Source organism: Rhinopithecus bieti, unplaced genomic scaffold (genome assembly GCF_001698545.2).
Source record: "Rhinopithecus bieti isolate Rb0 unplaced genomic scaffold, ASM169854v2 scaffold_10589, whole genome shotgun sequence".
Classification (NCBI taxonomy): domain Eukaryota; kingdom Metazoa; phylum Chordata; class Mammalia; order Primates; family Cercopithecidae; genus Rhinopithecus; species Rhinopithecus bieti.
The window spans coordinates 823,885-839,782 of record NW_016807065.1 but is presented as its reverse complement, the minus strand read 5'-3'; the positions used below and the strand labels follow the sequence as shown (position 1 = coordinate 839,782).

The window sequence follows — 15,898 nt, the reverse complement described above, 5'->3', positions numbered from 1 at the left end:
CTGCCGAAATGATGTTCATCACGGGCTGTCAATAAATAGGTGGGTCAAACTCTGTTCAAGGCTCTCAGCTCTGAAGGCTGTTAGCCCCCAATCCCACTTTGCACTCTATTTCTGTGTCTTGTGTCTTTATTCCTCTAGTGCCGCTGGATTGTGGTCTCCATGACTGACCTGGTCTCGGCAAATATTACATGCCAATGTAATATTTTTTACTAATATATTTTTTTAAACCTTTACACCATAGGTATATAAAATAGTCTAGAAAAAAAAAAGTTAATCCATTATACTCAAACTGCATTTTCCTGGAATTACAAGGATGATATAACATTAGACTGTCAATCAGTTATCTTTCCACATTAAAAAAAAAAAATCCATTTACTTATACATTTAAATATTAGGTATCTATCAACGGCAGGTACAGTCAGTCCTAGGAACTTGAATTTTCTGAGTAAGGCAAGATCATCACAGAGGAATCAGGAAAGCATTCAATAAATTCTTAAGCCATTCATGGGAAAGACTCCCTAAACAATGAAAAGTGGAAAAAAGCCTTGACCTTTTAAAAATCTACAGCAACCAATACAGTGATTAGTAATGATGGAAAACATCTGCCATAAGGATTAGAAATAAAAGTATGCTTGTTTTACTACTTCTAGTTATTATTCTAGTCTTTTCTGCCTAGACAAGACATAAATTACTGAAGGTTACAAGTGGAAAAATTAAACTGTCAATTACAGATAATATGAATGCCTATGTGGAAAACTCAAAAACAATACATAAAACTAGGATGTTAAAGAATGTTAGGCCAGGCACAGTGGCTCACGCCTGTAATCCCAGCACTTTGGGAGGCCGAGACGGGCGGATCACGAGGTCAGGAGATTGAGACCATCCTGGCTAACACGGTGAAACCCCGTCTCTACTAAAATACAAAATTAGCCGGGTGCGGTGGCAGGCGCCTGTAGTCCCAGCTACTTGGGAGGCTGAGGCAGGAGAATGGCATGAACCCAGGAGGTGGACCTTGCAGTGAGTGGAGATCGCGCCACTGCACTCCAGCCTGGGCGACAGAGCGAGACTCCACCTCAAAAAAAAAAAAAAAAAAAGAATGTTGAACGAGGCTTCTAGTAAAATTCAGTATACAAAGATCAAGTGACTTTATATAGACAATCGGAAATCAGCTTCTAAAAAAAATAAAACAGGAAATCAGCCTCTGAAGCTAGGCAATTTCTAGGCTATGAGACTAGGGTATCATTTCTTAGTGATACATCACTATTAGTCCAAGCACCAGGATGAGGCCAACCTACAGTATTGACCTCGCCTATGACCCACAAGTGCTCATACTCCAGCAACTGTGAAAAAGCTTCAGGAAGAACCTATAGGTCTTATTTGAGACAATCAGGATGGCATCTAAGGACAGTCTATGAAGTGACAGAAGTCACACAAGGCAATTAAGACTAATCTGACTCTTTTGTGTCACTGGCAACAGTTAAACACAACAAAGGTGGGATAAATAATCACACTCATACCACAAGAGAACCATTCTAAACTCCATTCCATGTTTTTTGTTTTCTTTTTGAGACAAGGCCTCACTCTGTCACCCAGGTTGGAGTCCAATGGCACGATCACAGCTCACTGCAGCCATCACCTCACTGGGGTCAGTGAGACTCCTGAGTAGGTTGGACTACAGGCACGTGCCATTGCACTAGGCTAATCTTTATATTTTTTGTAGAGATAGGGTTTTGCCATGTTGCCCAGGCTGGTCTTGAACTTCTGGGCCCAAGTGATCTGCCTGACTTGACCTCCTGAAGTGCTGGGATTATAGGCATTAGCTATTACAACCAGCTGATTCAGGACTGGTAAACTTACCTGAAGCTCTGGATTACCATTACACTGGTTGGATTAAGAACCACAGAAAGAATCACCAAGAAACAACAGTCTTAATGGCTGTACATGACATAATAGAAATATTTAAATTTGTACCACTCAGACTGGAACCTGGTTATGCAGCCTCTGTGTGTGTGTGTGTGTGTATCCCAGGGCCACATTCAGGAAGTGCCAGTGATGGTGTCAAGCACAGTAGAATATCATGATCATCCATGTCCACAGGAGTTTTTTCTGTTTTCATAGCACATGGGCAAAATGAAGACCCAGAAACGGGTCATACTGCCAATCATAGCAGTTAACTGAGTCAGGCATACATGATTGCTTTGCAAAACAGTGGCATCAAAGACAACATTTGTGGTTCCCATCACCTCTCTGCACTGCCTGATAGCACAAGAGTTCCCACCTCTCCAGGTGAAGGGTTATGGGTCTCCCTCCATGGCCATGAAATCACGGTATCTTAAGTTACTATCTGTTAGTTCACCCTTTCTCCACTCAGACCCTTCTTCAACCCTATTTATCTGAAAAGATCAGGTTTGAAAAGAGGAACAAGAGTATTTTTACATTTTGAAACTGTATCACAACCTTTACCTTGGCCAGTGTGAGCCACTACAGGTAGACCATGTCTAAGAATACGACAAACCAAAAAGAGAATCCACACTGTTAAAATAGGATTGTCTGAATCCTGAAGGCCCACTTTAGGTCAATTGTAACCAAGGATGTATAGCAACTAGAGTGGTGTTGCTATAGGAGAAAGACATACCATGCCAGGAATGAGCAGCAGGGTATGAGAAATTTCCAAAATAGTTCTATAGAACCACCCAGAAAGCCATGTCTTTGACAGGTTTCAGGGAAGGAATTCTGATGTTCCATACGTGCTCAGTTTCTCATAAGTGTGAATGCCCCTCATAGTCACTAAAGGAAGAATATAAAAAATTACTTTCCAACATTTATTACCTTCATCAGAAGTTTTTCTCCACTGTGAAATTACAGGTAAACACCAAAGTATTTGACAAAAATACAACTTCTGAACATATCTTACATCAAACATATCTTACATTAAAAGGGTTTAGCTCCTTACCTCCATTGCAAGAACCCAAGGAAACAGTGAAAGTGTTTGTTTGTTTTTTTTTTTTAAGACAGAGTCTCGCTTGGTCACCAGGCTGGAGTGCAGTGGCATGATCTTGGCTAACTACAACTTCTGCCTCCCTGGTTCAAGCGACTCTCCTGTCTCAGCCTCTTAAATAGCTGGGATTACAGAGGCACGCTACCACACCCAGCTTATTTTTGTATTTTTAGTAGACATGGAGTTTCACCATGTTGGCCTGGATGGTCTTGATCTCTTGACCTCCTGATTCACCTGCTTCTGCCTTCCAAAGTGCTGAGATTACAGGCATGAGCCACTGCATCTGGCCAGCTTTCTATGTTTCTAACATTGTACAGCTTCAGAGTGAACTCTTACACAGTGCATTGTCAGCAGATTCCAACAGTTCTCCCACAGGCCTTTAACTTTTTTTTTTTTTTTTTTTTTTCGTTTGAGACAGAGTCTCGCTCTGTTGCCCGGGCTGGAGCGCAGTGGCCGGTTCTCAGCTCACTGCAAGCTCTGCCTCCCGGGTTTATGCCATTTTCCTGCCTCAGCCTCCGAATAGCTGGGACTACAGGCGCCCGCCACCTCGCCCGGCTAGTTTTTTGTATTTTTTAGTAGAGACGGGGTTTCACCGTGTTAGCCAGGATGGTCTCGATCTCCTGACCTCGTGATCCGCCCGTCTCGACCTTCCAAAGTGCTGGGATTACAGGCTTGAGCCACCACGCCCGGCCAGGCCTTTAACTTTATGGAGCATCTTCAGAGTGTAAGGTCTTTCCTATCTTTGAAGTGAACAGGGATAAATGAGCACTTTGACACAGTGCTTACACTGATATTTTCTCACCAGTGTGAATTACAATGTGACTATTAAGGCACATGCACTTCCAAAAGGATTTTCCTCATTCCTTACATAAAATGGGTTTCTTGGCAGGCACAGTGGCTCACGCCTTGTAATTCTACCACTTTGGGATGCCAAGGCAGGCAGATTACCTGAGGTCAGGAGTTCAAGACCAGCTTGGCCAACATGCTGAAACCCCATCTCTACTAAAAATACAAAAAATCAGCCAGGTGCAGTGGTGTGTACCTATAATCCTAGCTACTCGGGAGGCTGAGGCAGGAGAATGGCTTGAACCCGGGAGGCGGAGGTTGTGGTGAGCCAAGATCACACCACTTCACTCCAGCCTGGGCTGCGAGACTTCATCTCAAAAAAAAAAAAAAAAAGGTTTCTCTCCATGGTGTTTTTACATGTTCAGTAAGATGAGAATGCCAGGTGCAGTTGCTCACGCCTGTAATCCCAGCATTTTGGGAGGCCGAAGCACATGATCCAACGTGAGGTCAGGAGTTCTAGACCAGCTTGGCCAACATGGTGAAATTCTGTCTCTACCAAAAATATAAAAAATTAGTCAGGTGTGGTGGTGCATGCCTGTAATCCCAGCTACTTGGGAGGCTAAAGCAGGAGAATCGCTTGAACTTAGGAGGCGGAGGTTGCAGTGAGCCAAGAATCACGCCACTGCACGCCAGCCTGGGTGACAAAGCAAGACTCATCGGGAAAAAAAAGAGAGAGAGAAGAACTATGTTTTCCCACACCCCTTACATTTATAGGGTTTCTCTACAGTGTGAAGTTGTGCATGTCTAGAAAGATTCAAGTGCTTAGGCTCACATTCCTTACATTGACAGTATTACTCTCTCCTGTGAATTTTTACATGTTCAGTTAGGCTTGAGGAAACAGCAAAGGTTTTTCCACATTCTTCACATCCATAGGGCTTCTCTCTAGTGTATTTTCAAATGTGCAATATGAGCTGAGAAAGAAGCAAAGGCTTTCCCACACTGGTCACATTCAAAGGATTTCTCTCCCATATGAGTTCTTAAATGTTGAATACGTCCTGAGGATGTACGGAAGGCCTTCCCACATTCCTTACATTTATAGGGCTTCTCTCCAGTGTGAATTCGCACATGATTAGTAAGATCTGAATGACAAGTGAAGACTTTCCCACAGTCCTTACATGTATAGGGCTTTATTTCGGTGCGAGTTCTTAAGCGATCATGAAAGCACAAGGAATTTCGAAAGGACTTTCCACATGTGTTACATTCAGAGGTCTTCTCTGCAGCATGAGTTTTTAAGTGTTGAGTTAGTACACAAGACCTACTGTAAGCTTTTTCACATGCATTACATTTATAGGGTTTATATCCAGTGTGAGTTCTTAAATGATCAACTAGACTGGAGGAGACAACAAAGGCTTTCTCACACTCCTTATATTCATAGGGCTTGTCTCCAGTGTGTCTTCTTCGCAAATGTTTAGTAAGGTCTGAGCGTTCTGTGAAGGCTTTTCCACATTTCTTACATTCATATGGCTTCTCTCCACTGTGTCTTCGTAAATGTTTAGTAAGGTATGAGCGCTCAGTGAAGGCTTTCCCACATTTCATACATTCATAGGGTTTCTCTCCAGCATGTGTTCGTAAATGTTTGGTAAGATATGAGCACTTAGCGAAAGTTTTCCCACATTTCTTACACTGATAGAGTCTCTCTTCTGTGTGAGTTTGCATGTGAATACGAAGATAGGCAGAAGAGGTAAATGGTTTCCCACATTTGTAACACTTAAAGGGTTTATCTCCAGTGTGAGTTCTCAAATGAGCAAAAAGAGATGCGAAAGAAACAAAGACTTTCCCACACTGGTCACAATCAAAGCGTTTCTGTCCTGTGTTACTTCTTCTATCTTCAATAACACCTGAGGATGTACCAAAGGCCTTCCCATATTCCTTATGCTCATATGGCATCTCTCCATTATGAACTCTCAAATGTCCAAAAAGAGATGGGTAAGAAATAAAGGCCTTCCCACAGTGGTCACATTTAAAGGTTTTCTCTCTGGCGTGACATCTTATATGTTCAATAAGGCCTGCAGATGTACCAAAGGCTTTACCACATTCCTTACACCCATAGGGCTTCTCTCCAGTGTGAGTTCGTACATGTTCAAGAAAGCCTGATGGCACAGTGAAGGTTTTGCCACAGTGCTTACATTTATAAGGTTTTATCCCAATGTGGGTTTGCACGTGATTATTAAGATGGATAGGATATCTAAAATCTTTTCCACATTCCTTACATTCACAGGGGTTTTTAATAATGTGTGTTTCAACATTTACAGCATGGCTTGTGGAGTGAGTAAATGTTTCCCCACACTGCTTCCACTCATAGAGTTTTTCTCCACTCTGAGTTTTCCTGTGTGCTTCATGGTGTGACTGATGAACCAAGCCTTTCCCACAGTCAATGCATTCAAAGGATTTGTCTTGTGTACACTTTCTCTGGACCTGAACATTTAAAATCAGGCTGAAAGATTTTCCATGCTTACTGAACACAGAAACTTTCCTTATGGTAGAAGTTTTATTGTACAGAGAAAGAAGGTCTTTTGCATACTGAATACATTCAGATGTGTTCTCTCTATTTTGAGTACTCACGTTGGTCTTAAGGCATGAATGTTTACAGAGGACATCTCCACATTGCTTACAGTCATAGAGTTCCTCTCCATTTTGGTTTCTTGCCTGTTAACACAGGAATGAACAATAAAGGAAGCATTTCAGCAGACTTATTAATAGATACCACTCATCTAAGAAACATGATAATCATTATTTTCCACTTTTATAACATGCATATAATTCCTACCCTTTGGATTTCCTTCAACTTGAATAATGGAACCCTACTGTAAGAATCCTATGCCATCTGCTCTAATCTTGGAAAGATTCCTATAGCTTTTCATGAAGTTATTTTTAAAACTCAAATGTCTAGTTATACGTGTCGCAATGAACATTCATGGGAAGTCTTAAGTACCAACCTTCATACTAGATATGGGATCTCTCTCCAGATATTTCTCCCATGGGTGAATTGGGTGAATGCCAAGTCTCTAAATTATCTATCATTTCTGCTGATTTCTTTCTTTTTTTTTTTTTTTTTTGAGATGGGGTCTCACTCTGTTGCCCAGGCCTGAGTGTGCAGTGGCGCGATCTCGGCTCACTGCAACCTCCACCTCCTGGGTTCAAGCAATTCTTCTGCCTCAGCCTCCCGAGTAGCTGGGACTACAGGCACACACCACTACACCCAGCTAATTTTGTATTTTAGTAGAGATGGGGTTTCACCATATTGGCCAGGCTGGTCTCGAACTCCTGACCTCGTGATCCGCCTGCCTTGGCCTCCCAAAGTGCTGGGATTAGAGGCATAAGCCACCATGCCTGGCCATTTCTGCTGATTTCTACAATGCAACGTCAATCTTCTCTGAATGTGAAAAATAAAGTTATTTTGTTAATCTTACCAATTGTATCCCATTTGATGTTTTTAAACAAAATTATCTTGCCAAAGGGCTGGCCCCTTGGTTTTCAGGCACATTTTCCATTCTGAAATAAAAGAGAAAAATATATATGAGAGTTTACATATTAAATGGTAGGTTAAATAAGAAGCAGACAGATTTGAGCAATTTATATATGTCTAAAATTTGGCAATCATATGGGGTCAAGTTTTAGTAGTTTTTAAAACAACTTATTCTATGAAAATTAAACACAATGGTGAACAGAAACAGTACTATCAGGGAAGGAAAAGTAAGAAAAATTAGAACAAAAGCATTAAACCATAAACATAAAGAAGGTCGTTTGTTAGATAACAGGGAAGTCTGGATAGAGGCAAAGCAATGGAGGATGAAACGTTAAGATATCCCAAAACATCCAAGCCCAGTGGACTCAGTCTTCTGATTCAAAGGGCATCTTCTAAAACTTCATTATGCTTCCAAACATACTGAGAACTTCTCATGGACCAGGGCTGTTCCTCACAAAAACTCACCTTGGAGAACTCTTGGCAATGTGCTCAACTCTTCCTCTTCCTCCAGCCAAGAGATCAGACTGGGTTTGAAGAGCTGGTAACCTGTACACAGGGAAAGATACACCAATGGAAGAGGCTCACGCAAGAAATGGCAAACTTTTCCACGAAATAGGGCCTACGTTTCTAATTAAAGCAGTGAAAAGCACTTAAATTGCATATATCCCATCTTTCTGTTCTCTGAAGACACTGGTTATCTGTGACCCCTGAAATTCACATTCAAGCTTAACCCATTTCCTGTTTGCCCCAAGAAATGAGCACTAGCAGTCAGCTGCACTTTTTCTTTCTAAATGGCAAATATTATATACAAATTTTAAAAACCACTAAAACCTTTATCAAAATAGAAACTAATGGAAGCTCAAAGAGAGATCTTGATTCTCCTGGGAAAACTCCCATACCAGTAGTTCTGAACTTTAGAGTGAATTACTCATCTGAAGACAGGGCCCCAACAAAAACTTTCTGATTTAGTACATCAAAGGTGGAGTCTGAGAGTGCACATGTCTAAGAGAGTGATGGTGATGCTACCGATGCAAACTACCACACAAGATTAAAACCCACTAGTACAGGAACTGTCTGTTATTTCCTATTTTATTCATGAAAAAAATTTTTTTTCAATGTGTATATATCCCACTGTATTCAGATTTGACATCACTAATCCTAGAGCACAGTAAGTACATAATTTGTATCTTGTTCCAGAAGAGGCTACAAGGGATGATGCCAGGCTTACCTACTGAGGACAGGTTCTTATAGTTTTCCAGCATCACATCACTATACAGGTTTCTCTGAGTTGGGTCCAGTAAAGTCCACTCTTCCTGGGTGAACTCCACAGCCACACTGTCAAAGGTTACCAGGTCCTAAACCAACAGACACATGCTGATTTGAGCCAAGTAACATCTCCACAAATGTTGGCTGAAGAATGAAGAAAGAGGATCCAATCCCTGTACAGGGTACCGAGTGGTCCCACTATCTATACCCCAAGGTTCAATGGCCCTAGGATCTCTTCTATCCACATTCACTCACTGTCAATTTCCTCCAATAACAAGGCTGTAACAGAACCTCTTAACGTAAACTTATCAACCACAACTAGACTGGGAGCTCTTCTCATTTGATTCCTCTCTACTGCAATACACTCCTGAGCACATGACAAACACTTGATAAATGATGACATGGAAAAATTCCTTTAGAACAGAATACTTTCATACCCCTTACCATCTGTCCTGGCACCCAGAAAAATAAATACATGGTTGGCACCAGGAAAATGAACATTAATTCATAACTACAAAATACTGAGATAATTTTCAGGGTAACTCCTCAAAATACTGAGATAATTTTCAGGGTAACTCCTCACCAATATGAGAGGTATGACTTTCTGGGGAAAATTCAACTAGGGTCTATATTTGCTTTAAGGAACAATAGAGACAGGTCTACCTACAAGAAAATGAGTCTTTGTTGGTATCATTACTCCAATTTTAGAAGGATACAACTTTCACACTAAGTTTGGATCTCCCCAAATTCATCATTATCAGAATATGTCTCCAGAGACATTGCTCCCTCTTGAGTGAATGCTATTTCTCTCAATTATCTTTTATGCTTATTTTCTACATACATTGGAAGTATCAATATTCTGAGTGTGAAAAATAAGAAATACCCTTTCTTAACATTACCGTTTGTATCCCATTAGAAATTTGTATTTTCCAAAATCCTGCTGCAGTGCTGAAACACTGGTTTGATGTTTTATTGCCCAGTCTGAAATTAAACAAAACATAAACTGAGGGTTTAAAAAAAAAAAAAGGTAAAATGAGAGAGTTAAAATTATAGGCCTCATTCATATTTGTTTTAAAATAATAAGAAAAAAAGAAAGTTAAATTTGAACATTTAGACTATGTCAAAAATTTGGCAATGAGAATAAAGGGTCAAAATTTTAGCTAATTTGCTACAAATTGACTCATTTAAATTTAAAACTAATGTCAAACAGAAAATGTTATCAGAACAGTAGGAAAGATTTGGACCAAGGCCATAGTTCAAAGCAAAGAACTTGAAAAACAAAATATATAGTTTCATAAGAACATACAAAGTTGGAATAGATGGAAATTTAAAGAGTATCAGAAATTGAATATTTTCTAACTTCTGAGATAAATGGCCTTAACCTTGTGACAGAAGGTGCAACTTCTGAGATAAATGGCCTTAACCTTGTGAGAGAAGGTGCATCTTGAAAAGTTCCCTCATTATGTTTCTGATGGTTTGGATGTTAGTTTCCTCCAAATCTCATATGGAAATGTAACACCAAATCCTGGAGGTGGGGCCTGGTGGGAGATTCTTGGATCATGGGGGCAGATCCTTCATGAATGGCTTAGTGACATCCTCGGAGTAATAAGTGAGTTCTTGTTCTGAGTTCATGTGAGACCTGGTAGTTTAAAACAGGAGTCTCCAACTCCGGGGCCATGGACCAGAACCAGGCCACACCACAGGAGGTGAGTGGCAGGGGAGCAAGTGAAGTTTCATTTGTATTTATAGCTGCTGTCCATCCTAATTGCCTCCTGAGCTCCACTTCTTGTCAGATCAGCGGCAGCATTAGATTCTTATAGAAAAGCAAACTCTATCATGAACTGTGCATGCGATGGATTTAGCTTGCGTGCTCCTTTTGAGAATCTAATGCCTGATGATCTGTCGCTGTCTCCCATCACCCCTAGATCCCCAAATGGGACCATCTGGTTACAGGAAAATAACCTCAGGGTTCCCATTGATTCTACATTATGGTGAGTTGTATAATTATTTCTTTATTACAGTGTAATAATAGTAGAAATAAAGTGCACAATAAATGTAATGCACCTGAATCACCCTGAAATTATCTCCCTGCCACCTGGTCTGTGGAAAAATTGTCTTCCACAAATCTGGTCCCTGATGCCAAAAAAGTTGGGGACCGCTGGTTTAAAAAACTGTGACACCACCCCCAACTTCTCTTTTACCCCTTTCTCATCATGTAATTTGTGGGCTCCTCCTTTGCCTTCTGCCATGATTGTAAGGTTTCTGAGGCTCTCACCTGAAGCAGATGTCAGAATCATGCTTTCTGTAGAGCCTGCAGAATCGTGAGCCAAAATAAACCTATTTTCTTTATAAATTACCCAGTCTCAGGTATTTCTTTCTTGCAACACAAGAACAGACTAACACAGCTTCCAACCATATTGAATTTCTCACTGACCAAGGTTCTTCACAAGGTTGTTCTTCACAGATACTCACCTTGGAGAACTCCTTGCTGCAAGGTCCTCAACTCTTCTTCTTCCAACCAAGAGATCACACTGGGTTTAAGGAGCTGAAACCCTTTACAAGAAGACATGATACATTAATGGAAGGCAGGCCAGGCACAGTGGCTCATGCCTGTAATCTCAGCACTTTGGGAGGCTGAAGTGGGTGGATTACCTGAGGTCAGGCGTTCAAGACCAGCCTAAGATGGTGAAACCCCCGTCTCTACTAAAAATACAAAAATTAGCTGGGTGTGATGGCGTGTGCCTATAATCCCAGCTACTTGGGAGGCTGAGGCAGGAGAATCGCTTGAACCTGGGAGACAGAGGTTGCAGTGAGTCGAGATCATGCCACTGCATTCCATCCTGGGCAACAAGAGCAAAATTCCATCTCAAAAAAAAATTAATGGAAGAGGCTCATGCAAGAGATGATAAACCTTATATTATAGAACTATAGTTCTTAGAGAAAGCAGTGAAATTTTTTCAAATGGACTAAAACTGAAAATATCTCTTCTTTCTGGGTCCCAAAAATTGGCTATCTCTAACCTCTGAAACGCAAATCCATGCTTATGTACACATTTACAAAGCAATAACCTTTCAGTCACAGAAATAAGGTATGTTGTCAAACTCCTGAATGAAGAAAAAAAACAAAGTGAAACAAAGAAATCCTTGTATACTTGGAGAATAAAACTACACCAGTGATTCTTAATATTATAGTGTGTCAAATTGATGTGGAAGGATAGTTAAAACACAGATGATAATCCAAGTGAAGAGTTTCTGATTCAGTAGGTCAAAGGCAGAGACTAAGACTGTACATTTCTTTTTTTTTTTTTTTTTGAAGACGGAGGTCTTGCTCTGTCGCCCGGGCTGGAGTGCAGTGGCCGGATCTCAGCTCACTGCAAGCTCCGCCTCCCGGGTTTACACCATTCTCCTGCCTCAGCCTCCCGAGTAGCTGGGACTACAGGCGCCCGCCACCTCGCCCGGCTAGTTTTTTTGTATTTTAGTAGAGACGGGGTTTCACCGTGTTAGCCAGGATGGTCTGGATCTCCTGACCTCGTGATCCGCCCGTCTCAGCCTCCCAAAGTGCTGGGATTACAGGCTTGAGCCACCGCGCCCAGCCAAGACTGTACATTTCTAAGGGAATAACAGTGATGCTGTTGAAACTGGACCACACTTTGAAAACGACCACAGTAATTAAGACCTATTATGGCAGGGACAATGTCTCTGGTGAATTCAGTGTTGAACAAACCAATTCTGGAACACGGCAAGTACACAATGTATATCTCTTCCCTAAGAGGCTACATAAAATGATGGCAGTCTTACCTACTTTGGCCACGTTCTCATAATTCTCCAGCATCACATCTCTGTATAAGTTTCTCTGAACTGGGTCCAGTAAAGTCCACTCCTCCTGGGTGAAGTCCACAGTTGTATCCTCAAAGATCACCAAGTCCTAAACCATCACATACATGCTGACTTCAGCCAAGTAACAGATCATGTTTGTAACATGGAGTGCAGTAACAGATCAACCAATGTTCAGCGAAGAATCAGTTAACAGACTCCAATGCCTATAAAGAGTTGTGAGGTCTCTCATTATCTACCCAAAGCTTAACAATTCCAGGTAAATCTCAGGTATTCCTCTCTCTATCCTTGCTCATTCACTACTTATCAATTCCAGTTGTATGGCTTTAATGGCACATCTCAAACATGAACTTCTCAACACAAGCAGACTGTGAGTGCTTTCTCATCTTATTTCCCTCTACTAAAAGATACCCCAGAGTACACTGCATCATATACTTGATAAACAGTGATGAATGATTAGCCTTTTTTTTTTTTGGAAGCAGGGTCTTGCTCTGTCACACAGGCTGGAGTGCAGTGGTGCGATCATAGTTCACTGCAGCCTTGACTTACTGGACTCAACTGATCATCCTGCCTCAGCCTCCCGAGTAGCTAGGACTATAGCCATGCACCACCATGCCTGGCTATTTATTTATTTATTTATTTTATAGAGACGATGTCTCACTATGTGCCCAGGCTGGTCTCAAATTCCTAAGATCAAGCGATAATGCCACTTCTCAGCCTCCCAAAGTGCTGAGATTACAGGTGTGAGCCACTGCGCCTGACCAGGATTAGCCTTTGAGTAAAGAATGCTTTCATCTTCCTTTCCATCTGCCAGACCACTCAGCAAAATAAGAAACATATATCTGGCACCATGAGGGACGAAATTAATTAACAATTACTGAAATGCTGAAATGTTTTTCAAGGATTACCTTGAAAAGGGTTACCAGTATGAGAACCTCCACTCCCTGGGGAAATTCAACAAGTGACTCAGTGCTTCAGTGAGTCTTTATTTACTTAAAGAAGTTCTGGAGACACATCTGCCTAGAAGGAAATGTGTTTACCTGGTGGGTGAGGCACGTATGTCATTTTGTGAAAGTATACACTTTCTGCATACCTGATAACTATTTGTCAAGAAGTAAGCCATCTTCCTTTCTGCCTCTGTCTTTTCTTCATGAAGGCAGATTGGGTTCCTATAAAGAAGACCTCCTGGAAGAGAAACAAGGCATAAGAACCAGACATAATCACAGTTCTAACATTCGCATGCATGGAAGTTATTCCATCCTGGTTCGAAATTCTCTTATAATTCATATAAACTCACACAAATATGCACTACATTCATAAAATACCACTGCAGTTCTGTCTCACCTAGAGCGAGAAAAAGGAATTGTGAGCCAAGCTGTCATAAGTAAAAGTATAATATCCTCATTGTACAGGTAAAGAAATTTTTTTTTTTTTTTTTTGGGAGACAGGGTCTCACTCTGTCACCCAGGCTGGAGTGCAGTGGCGTGATCTTGGCTCACTGCAAGCTCCTGGGTTCACGCCATTCTCCTGCCTCAGCCTCCCAAGTAGCTGGGACTACAGGTGCCTGCTGCCACAACTGGCTAATTTTTTATAGTTTTAGTAGAGATGGGGTTTCACTGTGTTACCCAGGATGGTCTCGATCTCCTGACCTCGTGATCCGCCCACCTTGGCCTCCCAAAGTGCTGGAATTACAGGCGTGATCCACCACACCCGGCCAGGTAAAGAAACTTAAGATGAGAAATGTCTTTTTGTGCCCATGGTGATATAACTCACAAATGAGATTATGCAGCACCTCTTCTCAAAGCACACACATAAGGGGGCTAACTAACACAATAGCCCTCTCTGGCCCACTTCAACACCTCAGAAAGGAACTACTAGCGTGAATACTAAGGCCTAGAGTACTGGACTCTGTATTCTGCATGGGGTACTGATATGGTGTGGCTCTGTGTCCCCACCCAAATCTCATCTTGAATCGTAATAATCCCCACATGTCAAGGGCAGAACCAGGTGGAGGTAACTGAATCATGGGGGCAGCTTCCCCCATGCTATTTTCATGATAATGAGCGAGTCTCACAAGATCTAATGGTGGATCTTTTTTGTTTTTTGGTTTTTTTTTTTGAAACGGAGTCTTGCTCTGTCACCCAGGCTGGAGTGCAATGGCGTGATCTCAGCTCACTGCAACCTCCGCCTCCCAGGTTCAAGCAATTCTCCTGCCTCAGCCTCCTGAGTAGCTGGGATTACAGGCACCCGCCACCACACCTGGCTAACTTTTGTATTTTTAGTAGATACGGGGTTTCACACCATGTTGGTCAGGCTGGTTCCGAACTCCTGACCTCATGATCCACCCACCTCAGCCTCTCAAAGTGCTGGGATTACAGATGTGAGTCACTGCACCCAGCCAATTTGATGGTTTTATAAGTATCTGGCATTTCCCCGGCTTGCACCCATTCTCTCTCCTGCCACCCTGTGAAGAGGTGCCTTCTGCCATTGATGTAAGTTTCCTGAGGGCTCCCCAGCCATGCGGAACTGTGAGTCAATTAAACCTCTTTTCTTTATAATTATCCAGTCTTATGTATTTTTTCACAGCAGCGAGAACAGACTAATATGGGTACCTAAAGCAGATTTTTGGAAAAACTTACCATAGGACAAATCCATGGCTTCTATCCTGTGAGGCTGGCAGTGAAATATGTCTGGACACACTTTTTTGTAATTCCAAGGACATGTCAGGGTAGCTTATAAATCCAAGTGGCTAACTGGCAATCTATTCCTCTTTATATAGAGTATTCGGACTCAGGTAGACATCAATCATTAATCAACAAGCATTACTTATGTCATTAAATACCTTATATTAAATCTTTACTGCTGGTGATATGTGTGAAACCCACTAGAAATGGTATATGTACTGTATAAAATGAGTATTAATAACACCAACTGCCATTTATTAGGGACTGTTATATGTTAGACATTACATATATATATACACACATATATATATGCTCACTTATCTGAACAATATCCCTATTTAGTGCTGGAAAAAATCTAAATTCAGAAAACACAAATGACTCTTCTAATATCATCTACTTAGGAGGTGGTGAACCAGGACTTGAATACAGTCAAGTTTGTCCCTAAGTCTAATCCTCTGTGGTTGTTGTTACTCCCCTATAACGACTGCCATATAAAGGACTCTGGAAATTGATATCTGGCTTATACTTAAAATGTGCTATTCTACTTTTGAATATAAAGAATTAGAACCAGAATGTCATGGCTTTACAAACAAGTCAGAACTCACTTCCAACTCTGGTTGCTTCAACAGGGTTCCAAGTAGAAACACTGAAGTTAGTGTTCTGAGCTCTACCCATTGCTCCTGCAAGAGGGCAAAAAACATGCAGAGCAGCAATAGAAAATCAGACTCTGCCCTACATTGACTATTTGATGGGTCTTCTCAGAAAATCATCTTTTTTTTTTTTTTTTTTTTTTTTTTTTTTTTTT

General features: G+C 41.3%; 1 protein-coding gene across 1 annotated transcript in view; it reads right to left on the bottom strand.

Moving 5' to 3' along the window:
- Positions 1-4,473: 4,473 nt before the first annotated feature.
- ZNF560 (zinc finger protein 560) overlaps positions 4,474-15,898 on the bottom strand; it is a 38,261-nt gene continuing 26,836 nt past the window's right edge. Inside the window, 10 exon segments of the mRNA XM_017880053.1 lie at positions 4,474-6,490; positions 7,255-7,289; positions 7,292-7,336; positions 7,776-7,856; positions 8,539-8,665; positions 9,476-9,513; positions 9,516-9,557; positions 11,049-11,129; positions 12,374-12,500; positions 13,503-13,594. Coding sequence (XP_017735542.1) covers positions 4,727-6,490; positions 7,255-7,289; positions 7,292-7,336; positions 7,776-7,856; positions 8,539-8,665; positions 9,476-9,513; positions 9,516-9,557; positions 11,049-11,129; positions 12,374-12,500; positions 13,503-13,532 — 2,370 coding nt within the window. The 5' untranslated portion in view covers positions 13,533-13,594 and the 3' untranslated portion in view covers positions 4,474-4,726.